Source organism: Buteo buteo, chromosome 25 (genome assembly GCF_964188355.1).
Source record: "Buteo buteo chromosome 25, bButBut1.hap1.1, whole genome shotgun sequence".
Taxonomy (NCBI): Eukaryota; Metazoa; Chordata; class Aves; order Accipitriformes; family Accipitridae; genus Buteo; species Buteo buteo.
Genome location: NC_134195.1, coordinates 10639051 through 10664944, shown reverse-complemented (window position 1 = coordinate 10664944; position 25894 = coordinate 10639051). Strand labels below are relative to the sequence as shown.

At 41.4% G+C, this 25894-nt stretch overlaps 1 protein-coding gene across 2 annotated transcripts in view; it reads left to right on the top strand.

The window, feature by feature from the left end:
* Positions 1 to 25894, top strand: part of GABRB3 (gamma-aminobutyric acid type A receptor subunit beta3) — a 191267-nt gene that overhangs the window by 61395 nt on the left and 103978 nt on the right. The window contains exons 2-4 of one of the 2 annotated variants that reach the window (XM_075057625.1): positions 12551 to 12598; positions 19734 to 19825; positions 19971 to 20038. In XM_075057625.1, the coding sequence (XP_074913726.1) occupies positions 12551 to 12598; positions 19734 to 19825; positions 19971 to 20038 (208 nt within the window). Of the gene's footprint in view, positions 1 to 12550; positions 12599 to 19478; positions 19559 to 19733; positions 19826 to 19970; positions 20039 to 25894 lie in introns of those variants that run through there. The other variant, XM_075057626.1, reaches the window with a different exon arrangement.

Genomic DNA, 25894 nt, shown 5'->3' with positions numbered 1-25894 from the left:
CCTACCATGCTCTCCCACGAAAACAGTGGCCACTGAAAGAAATAAAGCTACTATTGAGAGGTAAGAGATGAACATAATTGCAACAGGCAGAATTTCAGCAGGGACCGTGCCAAGTATAAAGAATTCGGTGCTAGAATATATCGAAATGATCGTAACACGGCTGTACTTGGAGGTAAACGTAAAACTCTTTATCTTTGTGGAATAGCACCCTGATGCTTGTAATCAAAACCAATTTGAAACACCGATGTCTGTTTCTTGGTGTCAGGGCAAGAGATTAAGGGGAAGGAGAGATCACTGTCATCTTCCATATCACAGAATGTACTTTGAAAAGGTCACAGTGAGACCAGGGAAAAACCTGAATGGAGGAAGAATGTGCAGTGTACCACCACTCCAGGACCAGCGGTACTGTAGAGCTGTGAGCCAGCACCACAATCAAGGTTTTAATAAGAATGATGCCTAAACTCAACAAAATCTGTGGCTGCAAGTACCAACTATGCAATTGTGGCTTATTTAACCCAGCTATGACTGCACACAGGTTTACGTTTTAAAGACAAGAGTTTAATGTGGAAAGGATCTGATGCTGTAAGTTTTATTGTGTAAGTGTTTTTGTTGAGATGCATGGAGAGAGCTGAGTGTGTTTGGAAGGCCAGATTCACGTGACAGCATGGAAACCTGAGCAATGCTCCATGTTATATAAAGGGCCTGAATCATTCAGAAGATTTCCTACCTTTTTTAAAAAAATAACAGATTTGGCTGCTACTACGTGGCTGTTAGGCCTTCAGAGGCCTACATAAATAATGCAAACCTTCCCTGCCACTCTATTGCATGTAGACACTCCATGGTATTGGTAACTTTGCTAATGTGGGTAATTTCATTTCAGTTTAATTACTATTTTCCTCCCAATCTTTCCTTGTATCTATTTCCCCAGTGGCTAAATGATCAACGATTAACCTCCCATTAGGAGGAACAAGAAGATGGCTTCAGCATTATTTATTTATTATTCTTTTTCTTAGCTGGAAGTTGAATTATCTACTCCCTATTCAAGACCCTTCTAATGAAAATGTCAGTTACCATGAACTAAATGTTCTTTAATAATAGCAGTACATAGCTAGCTAGTAGAGCAGAATAGGAGGAGAGTTAAAAAAGCAAACTCAGGTGTAGAACTGTGCACATCTACACATGGAAATAGATAAGCCCCTTACAAGAACCAGTTCAGATTAACCAATTTATTTATGGTAGTTGGTAGATGCTGCTATCCAGTACCACAGTATGGCGGGGTTCTTTCCAAAGGAGAAATGAAGTAAATTTGTCCATCCATTGAATACATTAGCAAAATGGCTCTTGGTACCCATGCTATGCCATCATACAGTCTCCTCTGTGTTGGCTCTCCTGAAGTCTGGACTTATGCAGATTTTTTTGGGCCCTTCCATCTCTCTGAGCTGCACAGATGAAACAGTGACTTGCACCAAATTCTCTTTCACTTGGGATCTCACCAGCTCCCTACACTCTCTCATCCCAGCTCCCTGTGAAGGAATGGCCAGAGTGCTCCAGCAGTTTCCTTCCTCCTCGCCTGCATTTTCTGTAGCTTCCTACCTAAGCACCCTTCTAATCCCTGAAGTGTTAGGCAGTAGATCAGGGCTGAGCGACAGCTCAGAGGCTGCATGCAGCAAAGTTGTGCCCTGGAATTTAATACTTTTTTGAGAACAAGAAGAGAAGATTTGGGGCCTGACATGCCCCCAGATTCAGCTGTGCACCCCATGGCATTACGCAGGCTCACAGCTTGCTGGGCTTATGGAGGCAGTATTAAGGACAGTTCTCAGTTTAATCTGGGGCGTTCTTTGACTATCAACAGATGAAGTCACATCAAATTTAAAAATGGTGCCACCTTCCTGTAGGTAAAGCCCTAACCACTCTGGGTTTATCACAGTTTAAAGCTGATGGGAATCTCAAGCGCTTCTATTAATCTGTAAGCATCCGTAAGAGATACTTCCTAAGGGAAGGTTTGACCTAATGGAGCTCTTGACACAAGGAGGGTGACTACAACACACGAGGTGTGGGGGCACACTCATACCTGTGTGTATGCTCCCATGCTCTTCCAGGGCAGTCGTGCATTTCACTGAGGGCTGTGTCTGCACTGCGCTCCCATTCCTGGTCTATCAACCATCCTCCAAGATGGGAAAATAAAACCCATCTTCCACCCTGGCCAAACCCCCAGAAGAGGGCATGTCGTATGCCTGAGAAGGTGCAGCATCTGGCACATGTCTGCTGTGCCTGATGGAGCTCCAGAGCTCCCAGTGGGCTGTGCAGCTTGCCATAACCTCCAGAGTAGGTATGTTTGTGTGAGGCACAATCTGGCCTATAGTTGCATGTAATCCTCTTAATTTAGCAGAAAAATAAAGAGTAAGTTGTTACTCAGAATGATGTTTTCTTTTTCTAAGGATTATTGCTTTTTAATTATTGTTCTAAGTGGATCGTATGTATAAGTGTCAATCAAAACAAATAGAAAGAAGTATGACTAAAAAAAATGGTTTCTGTTACAAGAGCTAGATTAATCTTCCCTAGAGGGAAGCTGGAAAAGACGCCAGAATGTACCACATTGAAACGTAGAAGCTGTCAGCTCCATTGGTTCCTCTTTCAGTCTAGCATCAATTACAGTGGACTTGTAGCAATTTCATTTAATACTGAAGGGATTGTGTTAAGGAGGGAATAAAGGTTGACAAAGTATGTGTTTTGTTCAATTTGCTACTGTTTTAAAGAATGAGGTTTTAAACTTTCTGAAAGTTATTAGATTGTATGCATTGAATGAAAAGCAAGAAAATTGGTAAAGCATAATATGACATTGATTTCTAAAGCAAAAGCAAAATTGGGTCTAAAGTTCAGCGAACTATAGCTTATTTTCATTATAGACATTTCTACTGAGAGATTCAGTTAAGATTTAAAACTGCTGCTAAATGTACAGACACCTAGCGAAATGGCAAAGCTCTGTACAGTTTTAAGCACATAAGAATGGGAACACTGGATCAGACCAAACCATCCTATTTGGCAATTCCACATAGAAATTTATAAAAAGTGAGTAAGCAGAGGGCAAGTACTTACAGAGCCCGAAAAGAGAGGGCAGTTCCCTTGTGTTTAGCAGCAATGAAGGGCTGGGAAGGCTGCAAGAGGGTCCAGCCTCTCAGTTCCTCCTGCTGTGACCTCAGTCTGCTCTGGGTCTCCAACGGAGTCCGCGCTCTGCCTGAGGTCCATGTGCCAAAATTTCAAGGGGCTTGGGAGGGTGAAAGGAAAAAAAAATATATAGGCAGGTAGTTTGGGAGTAATGAGAAACTTTCTGGTGGTAGAGGACTTAGTGTGCCATTTGCTCAAGGGCCAAAATTGCATTCCTTGGCAGCCAATATTTGTTCAGTGGGAAGTCAACTCCTCCATAACTCCTAAATTTCAGCAGTCTGCAGTTTAGAGTTAAAAGTTAATCTATATTTTATCATATATAATAAATCTATCCCAAAATGAAGGATATTAGGATGTCTGAAATACTGTAAAATGGATGTCTAATTGATTTATTTTGTCAAAAGCACCGTTGAATGTAGAGCTGCTTTCAATGGGGCAAAATACCACTTACATTTCCTAGAACTTACAACAAAGTATTGGGTATTAGAGGACTAACATTATCTTCCCTATCTGCCAGGGAAACCTTATAATCAGGACTCATGGCATGTCATTGATAAATGATTTAATTCCATAGTGTTTGCCCCATATTCTGCAAGTGGGATTTTTAAATGGAGATGAATAATTGCTCTCTTCTCTGAGGTTTCAAGATGCCCCCATTTTACATTGTCTAATATATGTATAGACAACATTTGAAAACTTTGAGAGAAAACCACCAAATATAGTTAAAAATTATGTTAGAGCCTTTTAGTCAGTTTGCATGCAGAGTACAATTGATGAAGATGATCATGAACAAAGCCAGGCAATTTGAAGATTCTAGTGGATGAATAAACACTGAATGAATATAAATAAATAAAGGGGTATGAATAGACATATTTTGTTGTTGTTTACGGGTGATAAAAAAGTATTTCAGGCTTATCCAAAACTGTTTATAAAATTCGTGATAAGCTGAGGTGTTGAAACATGTGCTTCGGATTTCAGCAGTCTTCTTTCAGACTTAAGTATTTCATAGTGTTTTAAAATAAAGATGGAGGGAATCTTGAAACATCAGTTGAATAAAAATATCTAAACCATTTCATTCTTTAAAAGTCAATGTTTTCTTTTTCAGCAAAGTCAAGAGGAGAGCTGAGAGTATTCCAGTGTCACTGGATGTTCATTTTGCATTTAAAAAAAAAAATAAAAATTTAGCTGCTAAAGTTCCACCGAGCCCCATTAAAAGCACTGAATTAGAATAAAGCACTACCGCAACAGATGGTAGGATGTCCCAATATATTCAGGACAGTTTAAGTGTACATATTCACATCACAAAAACCTATAAAATAAAAATGGTGTTAGTTCTTCTGATTCATTTTTAAAGCAGAGAACATTTCCATGTTTTCCAATTCATAGAACATTTCCAATTTTTCATAGACTGCCATGACTATTTAACTACACTTTACAGTTCTCTCACCCTCACACTTGACGTGAAGTAGGGAAAATGCAGAGATGCATACGCTCTGTTACCAGCTTGTTTCTCTTTTAAATCAAAACTTCTGATATTTAAAGAAGAGTTGTGGAAAAAAGAAAGTACAGCTTGAGGCTATGATATAATGCACTTAAAGGTCCCAAAGGCAACATTCTTAACATCTACAACCAACTCTGAAACATAACCTAGGAATGTAAATGTTAGGGCTGGGCTCTTAAATTCAAGTTTCCTGACACACTGAGGGCTGACAGCCTTTGAATTTATAAAGACTTCCTATCTAAACAACTAAAAGAGCTAAAGATCACTTAGAATAATTATTTCGATCTGTACTTACAAAGCAGTAGCAACCTATGAGAAAGTATTATCATGAACTTACCCAGGTGATTATTTCACCTGATCATACATGTTTTCATCATTTTAAAATCGTTCTTCCATGCACAATTTGGGGACTGGCTTTGTCTGTACAAGTGTGTGTCAGGGGGATTCCTAACCCCATTTTACGTATTTGTGTATAGCAATATATATACTCACGAGGTTTAGAATGGATCAAGAAATTATTCTTCTTCATGATATTTTTTCAAATAACTCCAACACTGGAGCATTTCATGGAAAAGCCTTCTCTCCATTTTGTTTTTCAGAATATGATTTTTAAAACAAAATAAAAGAAAGTATTTTTTTTTGTTTTCTGTGGATCCAAGGAATGATCCACAGAAACCCTAACTTCTTTGGAGAGCAAGGGCAACTTAAATTTTTGCAGTAAAAGTACCTGAGGAGTACCTAATGGGCCCTGTCAAATAGATGTGCTCATTGGCATGACTATTACATCACAACACTGGATTCAGCACAGAGCATGTTAGCGAAACCTACTTTCACTCAAAACTGTCATAATGCTGGGTCAAGGTGACTTCTGCATTTTGCAGTACAGGTCATTGAATAATATATACAATGCCCACTAGGATGCCAGGACGAGAACTCAAGGCTCTCTTCTGCCTCCATCTAACTTTGCATGGAAAACCCCCAACCCCTCTGTGGGGAGCTGGCCTTTTCAGTCACGAGCCTTTCAGAAGTGGCATCAACTATTCTTCATGAATCAATTGTTATTTTACCCAGACTACTAACTTTCAATCTGAAAATGAAAAAATACTTAAAAGAATAAAAACAAATTGAAGAGGCTGAGAGAGTAGGCTTTGTTCTAAGTCATAATTTCTCCTGCCACTGAAGTTGAAGTACACTCCAGTATACAACAAAAGTGCACAATCCTTGTACCAAGAGCTAAATCTCATGTCTTTTATAATATGGATGCACTTGTCGAACATATATTCTGGTCTGTGAAACTGTAAAGAGGGTTTTTTTCTACAGGATTTTATGAGCACTAACCACATCTGAAATTTTTTCTTCCTGAAAAAATGCACATATTTTACAACAGCCCTCTAATAGCTCAGGAGCGTTAGAAGGGACACTGGGAAAGTTTTTATCACCCTGGCATGTATGCAAGTGCTTCAGGGCATCGAGGAACGGAAATTAAAAATATGCAACTGAGTGAATTTCTGAAGGAAGGGAAGCAAAATCAGAGGTTTATTTGTGGAAAATGTAGTAATGAAAACAACAGGACAGTTTAAAGACATGAAAATTATTTTACTGCTGGGTCACAGTAAACCAGAAACATGTTTGATCTGATCATATTCTGATATGATCATATTGAACTGATCATATTGAACATAAACATTGCCATACTGGATCAAGCCAAAGTTACATCCAGTTTGCTGTCCTCCCTCTGACAATGGGTGGTAGCACATACTTTGGGAGGAGCATAAGAAACAGGACAGGTAGAAAGCAACTCTTCCCCAGGTATAACCTTTCAGTTTCAAGCAGTCTGAGGTTTATGGACTTCCTCAGCCAGAGGTTGCATTCACAACATTGATTTTAATAGCCATTGATGGAGCTCCTTTTCATGCACTTGTCTAATGGATTTTTGAGCCCATTTATAACTTTGACCTCCAGAGCTTCCTCTGGCAATGAGCTCCCCAATTTAATTATGCATTGTGTGAAAAAGGACTTCATATTGCTTACTTTAAACCAACCACCTGACCATCTGAGTGCTCCTTTGGTTTTTATAGTATGAGCAATAACAAATAATCATTTAGGCAGTCTATGACTTCATATACATCTATCATATCTCTCCTCCCTCAACTGCTTTCCAGACTTAAGAGTCTCAGCCCAAGTCTCTTTCTTCCTACCAATGTGATTTCATACATCTAATCACTCCTGTAGCTCTTTCCTATACCTTTATCTAGCTCTCAAACTCTTTGAGATGGAAGAGAACTGCACAAAATTTACAGGATGTGGGTAGACCACAGATTTCTACAATACTGTAATGATCCTGTTTTGTTCTATTAATTCCCTGATTGTTCTTTGCACTTATTTACCTTTTTGACCTCTGCTGAGCATGGAGCTGGGACCTTCACTGAACTATCTGCAGTGACACTGCAATCTTTACTGTAAGGATAATGGCAACTTTATGCACCGCTGTTGTGTATTTTGATAGCTTTCCCTATGCCTATTATTTTTTATATCTGGAAATAGAATGCATTAAAAAGAAAAGAAATTCTGTGGACTAAAATAATGGTATAGAACCTATTGGATTTGAACTAGAACTAGACACCTTCAAGAATATCAGTGATTTAAAATGTGAGTAAACAGGAGTCTACATCTTGACATATTCTCACTTCATCCTTCCTACCTTGCTCTTAAATGCCAACGAACAGCTTTGTAGACTTGCTAATTCATGGGCATGTTTCTGAGCAATGCTAAACTTCCCAGCTCTGGCTGATGTCAAAAGGAGTCAAGACTGGCTAGCCCTTGTAGAATTGGACCTGAAAAGCATTGTTCTGGTAACTGTTTATACTATGTGACATTGTCACTTCCATACTATTTACGGAGCTTGATGCTGGGATAAATGAATTTCTAGAGAGGTTATGAAAGATCAAGGATGCTATAATGTCATCATAATTACATGTAACTTGAGCATCAGCATTACATAAAAGCATATGGAATGCTTACTTAACATAACATTTGAATAAATCATGTTTAAAATCATGTTCACTGAAACATTTATTTCAGCTAGAGCCACAGAGTTTAGGCTTCTCATACATAAACATTTTTGGCATTATTTATGAAAACTTGGCTTGCATCCACTTAATTTATACTTTAAAAAATATGAGATAGCTATGTGAATCTTATATTTATAGCAGAAACCTCCATCATCTGCTGCTTCCTGAGGTTTCAGCAGATCTACAATGGTAATTCAATAACTGTGTCTATAATATCCTGGGAGTTTTAAACACAGTTTCCCATTTTTGCATTTGGCATTTCAGTCTGTACTTTCTTACTTTTCTTGATAGGCTTCTAGGTACTAAAAATAATTCATTAGTGCCTATCACGCTGTGTGACAATAATGCCCTTGAGTACCTTACCTGGTTAGCATGCGTTGAACCTCCTAGGAAAAGGGAAAGTGAATTTTATTGACTCATTGGTGCGGATGCCTCACTGCTTCTGAAGTTTCTGGAGGGAGGCTTTGCAAGGTGGGTCGAGCAATCTTGAGGTAGAAGCCCAGAAGCAGCTGTTCCAAGGAGGAAGATTTACACTGAGGATTTGCATCTAGCTGTTACAACCAATAGTTATTGCACCAAAGCCATGTAGTATGGGCTTCATTTGGTCTCTATTGTATATGCTGGGTCAATCAACAAAAGTAGTTTCTTCACTTCAAAATGAAAAAGGCTCAAACACAACGAGGTGCATTCTCCAAGCCTGTGGAGAAGTTTAGCATCACGTTTGGTTTTCTTCCTGTTTGTAAATGGCTTGTGTGAGGTGTACAGAGTTCTTTCCAGAGTAGAAAAAGAAAGTATTTATTCTCAATAGTGTCATTCCATGTTCAGATGCTGTCAGAATCTGAAGCTGAAATATCTCACTTTCTTATTGTTAGCATTATCTTCCAAGCTATAAATATTAGCCTTTGTATTTATATTTTCATGCTGAATCATTTTGTTAGACACATAACATCAAGAGTACTTGTTAAGCATTCTGTGATTCACCAGCATTGCTTTGTGTTCTGGCCTTAATCTAGAAGGGGCTACTACATTTCACTCTCCTCAAGACTATTTTCAGATGAATATGATATTTAATTTAATTTCTGCTTTTATATGATCTTGTAGGTTTTAAAGGTGTGATGAAAAGTGATAATCATTGTTTAAAATTTAACTTACATTTAGTTAAAAGACTCTAGCAATTCCAGAAATATAGTACTAACTTAGCAGCTCTCCTGTTTCTTTGCTGTCCACTTACCATTAGCAGAGATATTCCTTATGGACTTCCAACCTAAAGACATGTAAGACATCTTGGTCTGACAAGCTTTCAGAGCGCAATATGCTTAATGTACTAAAACAGATCTAGCCTTCCTTCCCATTAAATCACCATGGATGGGATTTATCGTACACAGTATTACATACCCAAAAGTTAGATGTCTAGCTAGGTATAGGATATGTTCATAGTTATTAGGTGCTTCTGGAGGGTGATTCATCTACACTATTTTAGTCTTTTTCAGCCTTTGGAGTTTCTTTCAGTCTTTGGACTTGCTTTCCCCCTCTCACTGATTATTAAAGTAGCCCATGGTAACCGGCTTAGACTTACACATATAATCTCTGATGCTTACATCAGCAAGGAGGAATCCCAACCAGAGACATTCTGAGACATGGTATCATCCAGAAATGGTGCGGGCTTTAAAAAAGCACACAAAGTTCTTCTTTTGCAGTTCAGGAAAGTCCTAACCTTCCATTATGGGTTGTTCGTGGTGTGTTTTCCTGTATTATATTGAGTGCGCCTTCAAGAGAGATGAGAAGAAACAAAGGGGAAAAGATGAAGTACTGGTTTTGTTACTTTAATAATCCTAAATGCAAAACATTAGCTCTTTCTAGCAACAAAAACTCCACCAGCAGCAACACTGAAACCATATGCCCTCCATTTGATTTACCATCAATGACTGCCTGGCTGCACACAGAGCCTCTCTGCTTAATAGTGGCTCTAGGCAAGTGCATGTATAATGTTCAAAGCAGTTTTGTTCTTTTATTAAAGTTGTGATAAGGATGCAAAGCATTTTAATGGGAATAATCAATTATATAATGATATTAATATACAACGAAGTGCTTTTAATATAAGTTCTTTTAATGTAGCGCTTTTGTGGTGGGGGAATTACTTTTGTAATACTTTCAGAAGCATGTCTTCTATTGGTGCCAGGCAGACAGCAGCAGCAGGAGACTTCTGTAAGAGATGAACTCCATTTACTCATCATTCACAAGAAGGCATTTTTCAACGCAGAGACCAAAGGATTTTACCACTCTGCTGAATAAGAGAATTTTAACATCAAGATGTGTCTACATTTTTGTAAGAGAAGACAAAAATGGAGTGCATTATCAGTCTGAATAAAAGATCATTGTGAAACTTCAGCATTTAAAAGATTAAATCTGATTTTTCCTGTTACATTTGCCTAATTGTATTCCTGATCTCCCTTTGCTATTATGATCTCACTTCCAAGAAAGAAGCTAAGTTAATTCTATCCTGCCATTGGCATTTTTGCTGATGGATGTCAAAAGTTATAAACGCAAGGTGGCCTTAAAAGATGTTTTGCACTCTTCTGAAAATTTTAATAATTATATTAACAGAAACTGTTAGTATATGCAAGTTTCTTTTTTATCTTATGGGTGTGGATATATTTAGGTAAGGGGACTGAAAACAGACACTTAACTCCATCTGTATTGTACATGTTCATTTAGAAGTGGTGCCCTTTTCCACCCATGGCTAATTTACTATAAATCCCATGCCAGTTGTCATAGTTACAGGGTGAGTTGCATCTGTCTCTCAGGTGTCGTTGGCTATGTTTGGGACCACAGTCCTAAAGGAAGGTGAAGGCTGAGCATGCTCCCTGACTCTCTATAGCCAGCCTCTGCAAATGTAGAGTGCTTGCTCCCATACCTTGCAGCAAGTGGCCATGCGTGCTTCAGAAAAAGAGCCCAGCCATCTTCCCATCTTAACATTGACCGTGTGACTCTGCCAATACAAGATACGTGGCTATAATCAGGGGATAGATTTGGGTCAGTGTTGAGGTTTCAGTTGCCCCTCCTTTGCTCTTCCTCCCCTCCTCTCTCTTTTGCTGAGCTCAAGAAATTATCCCAAGCCTATACTGAGTCACAGTGGATCAGACGACTAAGAAGTGTGGACACTAGACAAAATTGTACTTGAGAATATCAGTCAAATCAGAAAATAGCATGCTCAGGCGTGGTTGCAGGCATGCAATACTATGATATTAAATCCAGAGCAATATGTGGCTTATGAATCCTGATGCCTCAAACTATCAAAAGAACATAAGATATTGCAAAGTTTGGAGTAGGATTCATCTGAAGATTAGATGTAGGTGTCTACATGAGAACTGGGTGCTCCCATTATGTCAACAGAAATCTAGTCAATTCAGTTAATAGAGCCTATCTATAGAAACCTGGGGATCCTTCTCTTGGATGGAATCTGACCTGAGAGGCTCAGCCCAGTTCCCAGACACAAGCATCCTGAGCCACTGGGATGCTCCAAGGTATCCCCCTTGGACTCCACTTCTCTCCACTAGAGCGTGGGTATCGCATATCCTGTGTTGTAACGGACAGTTCTATTCAGTGTCTCAGGGCATCTTAAACAGACTAGATGGTGGCACCTGACCTGAGCCCTACTCAGCCCTACCAGTTCTGTTTTAGATGGCCGGCTACTTCAAGGGGATCCAAGGCATGAGAGAGGCCCCACATCTCCCTACCCAGTGCACAAGGGAGTTGGGCATTCACAATACTCAGTTGTTAACATCCTTTAGCCAGTGCGTACTTAATGTAAAATCCATACCCGCTCCAGGAACAGGGACCAAACCCAAGATCTACCTTCCCATGTAAGTGGAGCTTAATGCATTCAAACTCAGGATCACTTACCCCATGCTTTTAGTTGCTTCTCTTTAACTTCTCTAAGCAGACAGGTAAAGTAATGCACAGAGACATAAATCAGATTGTAAGATACAAATCAATACTTATTACGGAGTGCCCCTTACAGTCATCACGCCTTCTCAGAAATTACTTAGCTAAAACTTATATTTTATTGCTGATTCCAGCAAAGCCAACACATTTCAGACAACATCTTCTCTTGCTCCCCCTTAAATCAGTAGCACTATTTCAGAAGAGTCCTTTGTTCCCACATGTTCTGAAACAGTCCGACAAAAAAATTCAAGAAAAAATATTTTTCTAGTTAAAAAAATGCAAAAAGTGTTCTGCAAAGTCACATGGATTTCAATTGAAAAAGCTCAAAAATATAGACTTAACCTTTAAATTTTCAAGATGCCTTTTTTATATGAATCTCAATGTTTAAACAGACATAAAAGTATTCAAAACATCAGAGATAAAGTATTTCATTTTACATTGAATACATTGCGTTAGACTTCAATGTATTTTTTTAGTTTGGCTTATAAAAAAATAATGAAATAACTGAATTAGATAACGTTCATCTAGATCAATTAGAAACCTCTTCTGAAAATTATTCTCATAGCTCTATTGAAACCATATCGTTGCATTGTGTTTTTCACAAAAGCAGTGACTATTTTTTTCCTTTTTCATTTCTTGGCAACAGAGTCATGGATCTATAATTAAAAACCCACTTAGACAATTTCCAAAAGATTATTACAATCTTGTCATGTCAGGGGTTGAACAAGTCAATTTATAGATTTTTTTTTTTCCCCCATCCCCAGATTCTACAATGATGGTCTGAAAACCTTCAAGGCTGTAAACTACATTTTGTTTTGGCAATGGACACAGGGCATGCAAATGATATTCTCTCTTTCTCTCTTTTTAGGAATGCAGTTGAAGAAAACAAAAAACTATATGCAATTTATGACACAAGGTGAGTAACAAAAAGTACTTTAAAAATATGATTATCTCTAAATGGAATGTTAACCCTTTAAAATGTTAAAAATTACTACTAACATTTATTTTAAAATATTTTTTCCCAAGCCACAAAGTAATCATTAAATTAAGGCACAATGACAAATATTTTAGATCATCATACACAAAATTCTCTATCATCTATCTAATAATGTTTCCCCTTTATATATAGTGATTTCCCTTTGTATACAGTGCATATGACAAAGAAATATAGTTACACAACCAGCTCAGTTTACATGATATTCCACAGACGGCATATGGCACATGATCCTGATCTGTGTATTATGAGCTTAACTGTGGCTGCTTCTGATGCCAGTGTTTGGGGAATGGGAGCGAAGGGCTAGCTGGCACAGCCTTGGGAAAAGAGGATGCATTTAAAAAGACTAAGAGGCATTTCCACCAGCAGAGTGCTGTGTCTTGGCAGTGCATGGCTGTGGATACAGCCTCTATATAAACACACCTCCACACTCTGAAGCATTTCCTTTCCCCTCATCTTTCAGGGACTCTTGCCTGTTAAGGGCACTCCTCAGCATAAGTAAAAAAAAAACCTACTCAAATGATAAGAGCAAGACATACATCAGACTTTTACTTTATTCTATCCATAGCTTTTTCTTTGTTACCCTGGATTATCACTTCCAGAATTCTTCCTAATCTTAGCAAATCAGGATTGATGCCAAATCATTTCACTGCACTTCCTTCTCATTGCTTATCCTGTTTTATGTGGGACTGTTTACATGTATAAATGGCTTTCTTCCCCCCCTACCCCGTGTTTCTTCTTTGTCTCTCTACTTTTCCACTGTTAAAATTCAAAGGGACATTTGGATGAAAATGTCAGGAACCAGCATCTCTTGGTGTTTTAGCTAGTCTTTATACAGATGCATCAGTTAGTTATGATCCTGACTTGATCCTCCTTGAAATATACATAATATTAAACATAGGCAATTCAAACTCGCGCTTGTCTTCTTCACTCCTTATGATCTCCTGCACAATAAGGCTTGGGTCTTGACTTGGAATTCTGGCTGCTGTAGTAAAAAAATTGCATAAACAATAATTATCACATATGAGATTCATAAAGATATTGAAAAATATGAAAACACAAATAAATGGGCTATACCCTTCTATTTTTACCTAACCTTAAAGAAAAAAGGTAACAACTGCTGCATACTGTTTTATTAAGAATAATGTGCTGCTGACAAAGGGATTTAGATGAAAACACTCAAGTAGAAACTCTTAACAAAGACGTCCTATGTAAAATAACTCTTCCTCAACTGCAGTTACAGTAAAAACCAAAAAATTGTAACTCAGTTACTTGTCTGCTTTTCTGAACAGACTGTGTTTTCATCAGGACAGAGACTTAAGGAATAGTACTTCTAAAGCACCACAGGCTTCTCTTGTGTGTTTGTGTTATTTCAGTGCATAATCACTAATCCTTATGATGAAAAAATGTGAGTTATAAAGAGCCTTCATTATTTCTTCCTCTGCCAAAGTGTCAATGGATTTTTATTTTGATGTGTCTGACTCATTTTGTGCATAATCCAGAGGTTTTGGCGCAGAAGGATTGGAATATTGCAGGAATAGTCTTTTAATTTTGTTCAGATAATGCAAATTTTTGTTCCATTTTCTTGAATATGAAGAAAAATAACCGACTGAAAATTAAACAACAGTTCAAAACAATTTGGGTCAAGCCTCTTATTACTCATATTGATTAATACCTTATTCTATATGTGGCCCACTGAAACATTCAGATCTCCACTACATCAGAACTGTTGACATAACAACATTAATATTTCTGTATAATTAAATGAAAACCAGCAAATTACACAACCAAAGCAAATGGATCCATGCAATGCTGTTTGAAATCTGCCTGACAGAAATGGGGACAGTGAGTATAAACTCATGGTCAGTTACAAGCTCAGCATAAACTGTTGAGTATTACTCAATGTCAGCAAATATTACATAAGCTTTCTGATAAATATACATAGTAGATAAATATAATATTGTTTTCCTCACATAGTATGTCCAAAACCCACTGCTCATTATCTGAACAGGCAAAACACAGCATATGAAGCTGTCAAATTCCAGAGCATTCCCTAAACCCCAATGCCACATATCTACTCCCCAGCATACTCCTGTCACTTCTAAAACTCTGCTGAGATACTGTAGCACAGAAAGTAAGAAAGTTGAGCTTTCTGAAGGAAATATTAAGTTTCTGTTGCATGGTATTTTGGCAAAAATGGTCCTCAAGTTTTGATATCATAAAGTACAAAAGAAGTCAGGCTTGGGAAAAAAAGAAAAGAGTTGAAAATCTTCTTGTGGATTTTTTCCAGCCAGTTTTATTAATTACACCTTCTCAGCAGGTTAAACCAGCAGGCTATTAAAATTGCTGCAAGGCAGAATAGGTAAGCAGCAGCATGGGTCTCAGCCGAGTAAGATTAATGTCCTGAGCTCCTCAGAAGACACCACTTCAGCTGTAGCAGCAATTCTTCCCACTTTTTTTAGTTTCTGTCTCTCTCTCTTTTTTGTATCTCTGAACCCTCTGTGATTGCAGTTTGCTTCAGGATAAGACTGGATCTTTGTCAAAATCAGTTAAATGACAGACAAGCCAGAGAGAAAATGAAAAAGAAAACGTTCTGATAAGTGATTCTGACCTCAGTGCGTAACTTGGGTTATGTTCATTTTGTCAGGTAAACCTTCAGTACCACTTTCCAGTGCAAGAGCTCAGTGATGTATTGCATGGTGTGATCAAATACTTCTTCCCTGATTCTCAAACCAGTCTTTCTTGTACAGGCTGGTGACTGATAGTGGTAGTACTGCAAATGCATCAGTTGTGAGCAGACCTCTCCTCTTCTTTAGCCTTCCTGTCATTGCCTCCTCTTCTGTATCTCCATTAGTACTGACAATGATGAATAAAACTGGAATTTGTTCCAAAATTTTGAGAGGTTCCTCATTCCACTCCACTGCTTCAACAATTTCTGTCCTTTAACAAAGGCTGAGTGTGCTCTGTTCCAGCTCCTTCTGAAAGGAGATGATGGGTGCATCTACATAGCATTTTAGTGCAGATCAGGACTGTGCTTGTGAAGTGAATCATTTGATCATTCCCACTTACTGTGCTTTGGTTCACATCTCAGAGCAGTCTCAGAGTACATGGACTCAACATGTTTTATATGAAACTAAGGTGGAAAATGCACCCCAGTAGCACACTGAATGTGGTCCAACTGCTAATGAGCATCTAGTCTATGGGACCAGATTAGAACTTTTCCTAAGGGGAAAAAAGACCCAACAAAATGTGTATGGCATGGACATCAGGTCCTTAGTCACAGCAGTTTTGCTCTAGAGACCAGCCGCGGTCCTTGCTAACCCAGACATAGCTGATGAATCCATTGTAACCCCACTCACCCCAAAGACTTCTTTCACCTGTAGGCTTGGCAGGTGTGTTCTTCCACATGTGTTTCCAGCCCGAGGACAGTCCTTTTGCTCCTTCACATATAACGCTGACTTTGCAGTTTAGACTTACCCACTTTTGAAGTGGCCTTTACAATATTGGCAATGCTAAGGAAGAAAAGAATATCGCTGTGCTTACCTTATTGAACAAATTTGATCAGGAGCATAGATCTTAACTGTCCAATGGCTCAGAGGCTGGAACATTCACCAAAGTAGTAGAAATAGCAATGACTTTTAGTCCCTGAACTACAACATTTGAAGTCTCATCTTTTACAGGGATAATTTTACTGGGACAGATTGTAGGTTGGAAAAAGAGCAAGAGTGAGGATGAGCAATAATGGAGGCAGCTAAGGGGAGCAGAGAATTGGGTTCTGTTCCTTACAGCACTGAACGCTGATTTATTTTATCCAGTAATGAATTCACAGAGTCATGTTAACTCTTTCCCTCTCTCTCCTACTTAACTATTTGCTGAAAAGTGGAACATGTCAAACAACAGAGATGAAAACCTTACCCTGAGGTCCTGTAGTCTGGGCTGATCTCAGGAGATACATCCTTGGAATTTTCTTGTACGGAAAACCTGCAGGTTCTGACTGGGTGCTTTGCTTTAGTGAATAAAAGTGCCCAGAATCGTTCCTGCCATGCCTTGAAATAACCTGTTTGCTTTTTGAAAGGAGACGTTTAGAAGCCTAATTCCAAGAGAAAAATCAGGGTGGCGAATTTTGGGGCAGGACAAGGAGTCTATTTCTGTGCCCATTTTTTCCCTATTGGCCACATTAAACAGCTCCCCAAAAGTCTTTGCTTCAATTATTTCTTTAAACACTCTGCACTGTGCAGGGCTTTGCTGGGTCTTACCTCCAGACCATTGCCACAGAAGCTTTGTTCTGAGTCTTTGCTGCGGAAAAAACCCAAAGGGCCATTTTCACTGTAAATGCCACATTTCTCAGAAGTCGAGATGATTTTTACCTTTCACGAAATTTGTTGATCATTTATAATTTTTAACATCTTTCTGTTACTGCTAAGCCTAAATGAATCTGAAGTCCCAAGGAACAAATGCTCCATAACCCCCTAGCTACTTCCTTGTCCCATCAGCTCCAGCCTGGATTATCTTTAAATTACCCACAACTAAATGGAAATGGTTGCTCTGAAAGATCAAGAAGAAAAATACTTAAATGAAATGATAAAATATGACAGACTTTCCAGCACTGTTGATTCATTCCCACCTCAGATGTGTTTCCAAAGTACCAGGATAGCGTGTTAATCAGCAGTAGTGTTCTCTAAAATATTTTATTTCTGTTATAAAACCGACAATCTATTTAAGAAAAGTTATTAGTGCTTAAATGTGCTTTTAAACCACGTTAAATTCTTCACAAGAAATATTTCTTCAGTGTTAATACTTTCTTTCAGCACTTAGGGTAAGAGAACTGGGTTGGTACCCTTCCCTAAATTCACTTTCTCTGAAGTCTTTAAAGGAACTAGTCTTCAATACTGACCATCCGTAGCATTAACAGCCCCCGCCCCCCAGGATCCAGGGCCCTCAAATCACTTTGACTTTTCATTTTTGAGCCCTTGAGTCATACATGCTTCATATCACAATTCTCAGGCTTTCATCATAAGCCTTATTAGTTTTTAAATGAAAGCTAAGATTTTCACTTACTTTATAATCATAGTAATTATGGCACTATTAAAAAATCCAAATATTGCAAGACTTAAAATGAAATCACAAGATTTGGCAACACTCAGTTTCTCTACGTTTTTCCTCATTGCCCATAGGGTTTTACATTGTTTTTAAAACTGAGCCTGTTCCTTCTTTTATTGGAGCTTTATTATTAACTGCAACAGCAACAAGGTCAGGATGTATGCCATAGATTGCACTCGTCTTTCTTGTCAAGAATTTTTTGAGAAGAGATGAAAAGCCATCCATGCTTTCTCACCTGTACACAACCCCAGAGTATTCCTCAAGTGTACATCCTTTTCCTAGCAGTCTCTGTAAGGGAAGAGGATATGTAGAAGGAAAAACAGGTGGTAAAAGTGCAAAAAAAGACATTGCTTTTCTCCCTTGACTAGTGAAACGCTGTGCTCTGTCATGGACCAGGGGCCACCGACTGCAATGTAACCAGAATCAGGAGCTGGCTAAGAGCCTGTTTACACCGTTGGTAGAGGATGGTGGAGAGGCCCAGCATGAGAAGGAGCTGGCTCTGGAACCAAGGGCAATACAGCCAAGCCAGCGTGCTTCTGTTGTTTCCATGCCAATTAGCCCTGCTGAAAGGACTAAATAACCTGGAAGGCGGTTAACAGTAATAACAACTGGCCGTCTCCACCCCAACCGATGTTTTACACCGATTTAAGAGCACCCACCAGCTCGCAGGCAACGCAGCAGAGAGCCGACAGCTCTCGCCGTACGCCCCGTTGGCGCCAGCGCAGTTCCCCGTCATTACCGTCCCACCTAGGGTTTGCCTGGCAAAACACGAGGATCTAGGTCTGTGTCGATGGCATCCCCACGGGCGTCCCTGAAGGGACCCTCCGGCCCAGCACCCGTGCACGCACACCGCACCCCCGGCCCTGGCCCGGACCCCCCCTCCGGCCCTGTGCGGCTCAGGGCAGGGCTCCCCGCCCAGCTCCCCCTCCTGCCCCAGCGGCCTCCCCCCGGGCACCGCTCCCCGGACGCACCGTGGGGCAGGCGGGCGCACTCACCCCCACAGGGAGCCGGCCGAGGGGCGGGGGAGGGCGGCCCGCCCGAGGGCTGAAGCCAGGCCCGCGCCCCCCTCAGCCCGGCCGGGCGTCACCCGGCTCCGGGAGGGTCCGGCGGGCCGCCCCGGCCCCGCTCCCACCCCGGGGATCCCCTCGCCCTCCCGAAGGGCAGGAGCCCGCTACGGGGGAGCCCCCCGCGGGCGCTGCGAGGGGGCACCCCCGCCTCAGGGGGGGGCCGGCGGGGCGGGCGTGCCCCGAGGCGGCGCCCGGGAAGCCGCCGCCCCCGGCCCCGGCGAGCCCCGCTCCCCGCGGCGCCCCGCCTCGGGCTCTCCGCCGGGAGGGACGGCGGCGCCGTCCCCTCCCCTCCCCTCCCCTCCCGGCTGGCGGGAAGGCGGCGGGGCGGGCGGCGGCGTGTGGGGACGGCGGGCGGAGGGGAGGCGGGCGGCCGGGCTCCGGCGGAGGGAGGCTTCCTCCGGGGCTCGGCGGCGTCCGGACGCGGGGTGGGCGCAGCCGGGGGCGCGGGCGGCTCCCGCGGGCTGGACAGCGGTGTTGGGGCAGGGGGTGGGGGGGTTTTTTTTTGGAGGGGGGTGGGGTGTGGAGGGCGAAGAGAACGAGAACTGTCGCCTCCGCCTCTTCCTCAGCGGCAGCCGGGGCAGCCGGATCGCGGCGGCGGCGGCTGCTGCTGCGCGGAGGGAGCGCGGGGCGGAGGGATGTGGGGCTTTGGGGGAGGCAGGATCTTCGGGATCTTCTCCGCTCCCGTCCTGGTGGCCGTGGTCTGCTGCGCCCAGAGGTAGGAGCCAGCGTGCCCCGGCGGCGGCGCGGGATGCGGTTCGCCAGGGGAACAAGCTGATGCGCTCCCCCCCCCCCCCCCCGCCTTTCCCGCTGCCGCCCCCGGCCCCCCACACCCCGTCCTCTGCCTCCCCCGCCTGACACCCCCCCCCCCCCGGTGTCTCTCGCCCCCACAGTGTGAACGATCCCGGCAACATGTCCTTCGTGAAAGAAACTGTGGATAAATTGTTGAAGGGCTACGACATCCGCCTCCGGCCGGATTTCGGAGGTGAGTCGCCCTGTCCGGGCTCGCCCCCCCTCCCCTCACCCTCCCCGGGGCTGTCGCCGCTCCCGCTCGGCGGAGCCGGCTCCCGCGCCCCCTCTCGCCGCCAGGTCGCGGGGCGGCGGCGGGTAACGGTCTCGTCTGCCCGCAGGTCCGCCCGTCTGCGTGGGGATGAACATCGACATCGCCAGCATCGACATGGTTTCCGAAGTCAACATGGTGAGTAGCGCGGGGGGGGCCCGGCCGGGGCCGGGGCTGCCGCCCGGCGGGTCAGGGCCGCCCGTTCCCCGTCCCTCCCTTCGCACCGAGTCGCGGCGGCCGAGCCGAGCGGGACGCCGAGGCGGCCCTCTCCGCCTGAAAACTTTTATTTCCCCGGAGACTCGCTTTCCCCCTTCCCCCATTCCCCTCTCGCTGCCGGCGGCCGCCTCCGCGGGTGTGCGTGGCCCGGCCGAGCCCGGGGGTGCCGGGTCCTCCCCCCCCCCCCCCTTCCCCTTCTCCTCTCGTTTCCCTCCCGGGCGCGGCCGGTCGGAGCTCGCTGGGGCTCCCCGGGCCACCGGCACCTGCCGCGGCCTCGCAGCCGGCGGGATGCGGAGCGGAGCGGGCCGGCGGCAGCGGCCGACGGGGCTCCCGCGGGCGGTGGGGGTGGCGGAGGGCCGCGGGTGTCGGCGCCTCCCCGCTTCTTGAGCGGTTTAGGGCAGAAAACCCCAAACCCAACCCAGCTGGTCGGTGGATAAACTCTGACGCGTGCGAGTGTGTTAATTATCGTGGAGCTTCTAGAGCGGGCGCGATTGCGCGCGGACTTTGGAGGAGCTGTAATTTTGCTTCCCGAGGTGACACTGTTGGGGCTGTCAGGTTCACTGAGGAAAAGGGAGGTGTTTAGTGTGTTTCTGCGGTTCGGTCCCCCGGTCTGTAGTTTGGTGATTTGGGGTTAGAAGCTAGAGTCGCTGTTTCTTGTCCTAATCCTAAATCTCAGGTGGATTTTTCATGTTCCTGAGCAAATTACTCCTTCCCTCTCTATCTCAGATTTTTCCTTCTATTCTTCCTTTTGCAAACCTGAGGTAAAAAGAGCAGCCTACTCTGCAATGCTGTAGTTACATTTATGGCATTAAAAGTAATAACCTGCACGTTTGGAAGCTGAACTCTCTTTTAGTAAACGACACTAACACCCCACTATCCCCCCTTCAACGCACTGTTGCAGTGTTATGAGTTGGCATAGCTTGGCTTTATGTGTGATCTGTGTATTTTCATTAATCCTGCCCCTTCTTTCACCCATTCTACCCAAAATTCTGAGATAGAAACTTTTGCTCTACTTCCAATCTTTTAAAAAATGGTTTTAACAGAGATACAGTTAGCAGTTTGCAGTTAAAAGTGCCACCAATGTCTGCCTTTCTACTCATTCAGGAGGGATAAATGGGATGGTTCTTACTTACAAGAGTTTATTTTAGGTTTCCTGCAAATTCAGGCAGCTGTAGAGATACCTCATATGTTCCCCAGGCTTTTGTGTACCTGTAGGATTGCTTCTCAAAAAAATGGAAGCTGAGTCTTTGAAGAGTAATTGAAAAGTCTGACTTCACTATCCCCACTGCCACCTTCCCCACCTTTGGCTATGCTTCAGACTTAGGGAAGCGCTACATTACACATTAAATTAATATATAACACTTTGTGTATGTGAAATGCCACATAGGCAATAAATATCAGAGAAGGGCAGACTTGAGATTGGAAAGAAAATGAGGGGATGTATACTGCTTTTTGTGCCTTCTTTTTTTCTTTTCCCAGCTCTTAGGTTTAAATAACAACTTGCCCAACCCACTGTAGCAGGGGTGTAAGGAAAAGTAAGTAATTACACTGCTTGTTATGCTGCTAGACTGGGTAATTAGATCTTGAATGATACAAGAGCTCCTCAGGAGGATGGGTGCCATCCCTTTCTCCCGGACAGTGAGCCAGCATAACAATTAGTAAAGTTTCTAGCTGCCCCACAAGTCAGTGCCCACTGTTTCCCATTAGTTGCCAGAGCTGTAAAGTGAAGAGGTTTTTCCTGTGCCCTCTCATGGGGCAATGCAAAGTCTAAAAAACATCAATACAGGTCTTGCAACAGAAACAAATACGTGTTTCTGAAAGGAGCTGCTAAAGTACTATTGTTACAAAACCTGTATTAATTTACTTCAGGAAAAATGAGCAGAAAGGCCTTCTGGTTGGTGAACACCTTACTACAACCGGAGTTTCAGCTGAGCTTGTCTCTTCTCCCTGTGAAAGAAGTCATCTTTAACTAAGCACAGCTATATTCAAGTACTGCTTAAGTTGATTGCTTCCACTTATTTTAGGTAACTATACTGATCTGCAAAGATTCTTGAGTAAATATCAAGAAACAGTGAATAAGGATGAACAGAAGGAGCTTTTCAAGATTACTGAAGTATAGATTCTAAGATAGTAATTTGGAAGGGAAAAAATAAGTCACGGTTAGTTTGAAGACCTGAGGCATAGCTGTTGAGCTTCATGCTGGTTACCCACTAAACTTTCAATCTTTGACATATTCTTTCATTTAATTCCAAGCAGATATTGTGAGCATTGACCTTTAGCCTCATCAGCTATTGAAATGTCTTACAAGAATTTCTCTCTATGAGCTGTGGTAATATGGACATTAATTTCTTTGATTTAAATCTAGACATTGGTGTAACTTTTTATAAATCAGCCTGTTAAAATTCATCTCTATATTAAAAATAAAATAACCAGAGAATTAACATTCCTCAATTTTATGAATATAAATAAAAAGTTATTACAGCAAGTTTTTTTATATTGCCTTCTAGGCAGCCTGTAATGTAGCTTTCAGTGATATGATGACAATTCTTTGTAACAAGAATTACAGCTTGTATCATACTCTTTTTCTATTCTTAATCAAACTCTAGGCTTATATATAATATATTGCTCTGTGAATCTTCAGTTACTAGTTACTCATTTGGCTTTCCGGCATTTTAAAAATTTATTTGTGTATTTTTAGTCTTTTGAAAATTATTAAAAATCCTTTGCCCTCCATACATCCAGACTACCTGTAGCTATTTTTTTTTAGAATAGACTTGTTAAATAGTAACGTGCTTCTTCCTCAGATTACATGGAACAGTTAACATTTTTCTTTAGATTTGATGATGAAATTCTAAGCTGCATTGGGAGGACTGATACAAGTATCAGGGCTGCACAGCATCAAATTCTTTTACTGAAAAGTTCAAAATAAGCATTTTCTATTTGATCTCATAACATCATGAAAATATTGAGTAGCATTATTGAAATTGTTACTCTGCTATACTATTTACATCATACTGAAAATACTTAACGTTTATGAAGTAAAAATAATATGCTTTGATATTTATACTTTGAGTTATATATGTGGTAGCAAGAATGAGTTAAGGAAGTTGCGTGTAAGTGCATTGTTCAAAGAAGGACTGCAGTTTATTAATGACCTGCACATATATATGCATATATATGTATAGCTCCATATGGGCTTTATTTCCCTGCTTTATCTGTGCATGCTTTCCCATTATTATTTGCCTATTTCACAAATTACACCTTTAATTGGGTACTTAACCACCTACCTATTTTTGTGCATACCTCCAATAGTTGCATTTAAAACTACTGTAAATGCCTGTAAAATGTACAGTAATGTACATCTCTGGATGCATTTCTAATCAATGATAACAGACATAAAACTGAGAAAATACTGTAAGTCATCTTACAAATAAAGAGTGTGGAAGATTACTGTTGTCACTTTTCAATAATTTAGCTTTATAATTTATAATTTAACATGATTTGGGTTGATTATGTTCTGTACTTTCTGTGTTTAGAGGTATGTTTTGCTTAGATGATGTGAATTGGAAAAGATAGTTCTCCTGCTTTTTACTAGTCTCTCAGCCTATTTCTGATCAGACAGTATCCACAATTTGTGGTTTTTTTTATAGTCTGATTCTTGTTCAACATTTGGTCTGTGAATCAAGTGTATTAGTTCCAGGCATATAATTTTCAAGCACCCAAATACTCCCGTAGCTTTTTATCTGTAGGAAGTTAAATAATCAATACATTGAGTCTCCAAATAACCCCCTCTTTAAACTCATCATTATAGCTGGAAGACTAAGGTGCTGTGCTTTCATTTTACCATCATTTTAGGATGTGTTTTACAGTTTATGGGAGGTAAAGCTATAAAATGGATAGAGAAAACAAGGGAATCAGTGCAAAAATGAACCTTTCTTCTTAGAGATGTTGCTTTGCAGAGAATAGTATGATCTTCTGTAAGAAAGGAAACTTGTACTACTACTCTCTGAAGTGCTGTCTGCATTCTCTTTGTATATAGAGGGGACTTCAGAGCTGTTCACCCAGGGTTTTTCAAAGGCTCTAATTCCGATAAAATTAAACCAGCAAAACCCAGGAGGCATCATTGGCTATATAGTCATCCTGCTGTTTTGAGAATACTGTACTCAGAAAATTAGTTTGACATAAAGTCAGACCATAAAACTTACGAGTTGTTGTTTCAGAAAAAGATGTAATCTCTTCTATGCTAACTGTAATTTTTTATTTTTACATATGCTCCATTATAAAACTGCAAGTACGCATATGGACTTCATTAGGTGCCTGCTGATTTTCAAAGCAATTTTGACATCTTTCTGTCAAACTGTGTTGTAGTTGCCACTGTAAGGTCAACTAAAGTTCTTACTGAGGGCAAATATTGTCTACTTTCCTTAGATAGTGATGCATTAATAATTATTTTTAGGTGAATTAATTCATACTTCATCCGAAGTACTGAAGGTGCAGAACCTTCACACTTCCATTGGTGAGATTTGTCACATCTTACTTTCGATGTCTAAAAAATGGGGTGGGATTCAGTTTATGTAAGTTGAGATGCGTATAATTAGATGTCTAAGTGAGAGCTGGATTGCTAGGGTCTACATGTGCAGTTAATGGAGATCCAGAAAACAATGTGGCTGCTTAGGCAAAGGTGTCTACTGTCATTTCAGTTTCATGGTATCATACTTGCCCTCCAGTTTCCAGTCCAGGTTGCTGCGGGTCTCTTGCAAGTCCTCTGCCATGTCTGTGTTCTCTGTGCTCATGTGTTAGACATGACACCAGCTCCTGAAGTTTAGACAACTGAGTCTTATTCTTGTCAATAGAGGTGATGGAGTCCAGAGAGCTATTTATCTTAAAAGAAAGATGACACTTTAATAGTGCTTCTTAGATATTTTAGGTGCTGCCAGGTATCCTGTCTGGACTCCAGCTGCCTCTCCAGAAGGGTAGGGGACTCCCATAGATTGTGTGCTGTACCTGCCAGTCCTATGCAGGGGTCTTGCATAATCCGGGGCATCCAAAATGGCACCAGACACCCTTGCTTAGGCAAGTTACTTATTCCCTAGGTGTCCAGCCAAAGCTCATCCTCCAAGCTCCCTCTGGAATCAGGAGGAGATAGGCAGTAATTTGTAAGAGGTATCTTAGACATCAGTGTTTTTTTTGTGGGAGGTGTCCATCTTTCCTGAATGGCTATGGAGAGAGCCAAGGCAACTTGGTTAGTCTTCGAGTGGCAGCAGCTAGGCACAGTGAAATGTAACCGATGTTTCCTATCATAAATGTAGCTTATATTTCCTGCCATAAACAACTACTTTCTAAATACTTTGCAAACAGAATCTCGAAGTTACCTCATGCAGGAAATCATAACTGAGTTGTGACATATTTTGCTTTGAAGATTCAGATGGAGAAATTAAATGAGTTGTACTAGTAGAGTGATTACATAGTCATTTTTTGGCAAATGCAAGTTTTCTAGCTAGAAGATGACTCGTGTGCAGTGCTTATAACTTGATCACAAGAGTATAAAATAGAAAACTTTATGTACTGATTTTTGCTTTTATATATTTTATAATTTAATGTACGTAGAGAGACTAGTAGATCATACTAAATAGATATGGCAGATAGATCATATAAATAATTTCATGTATCTGTATATATATATGTATGTATGTGTTTGATAGATAATATAGGGAAAAAAAAAAAAGGAAGAAGAAGAAAGAAATACTTCCCAAGCAGGGAAGCATCTCCTGAGGCCTG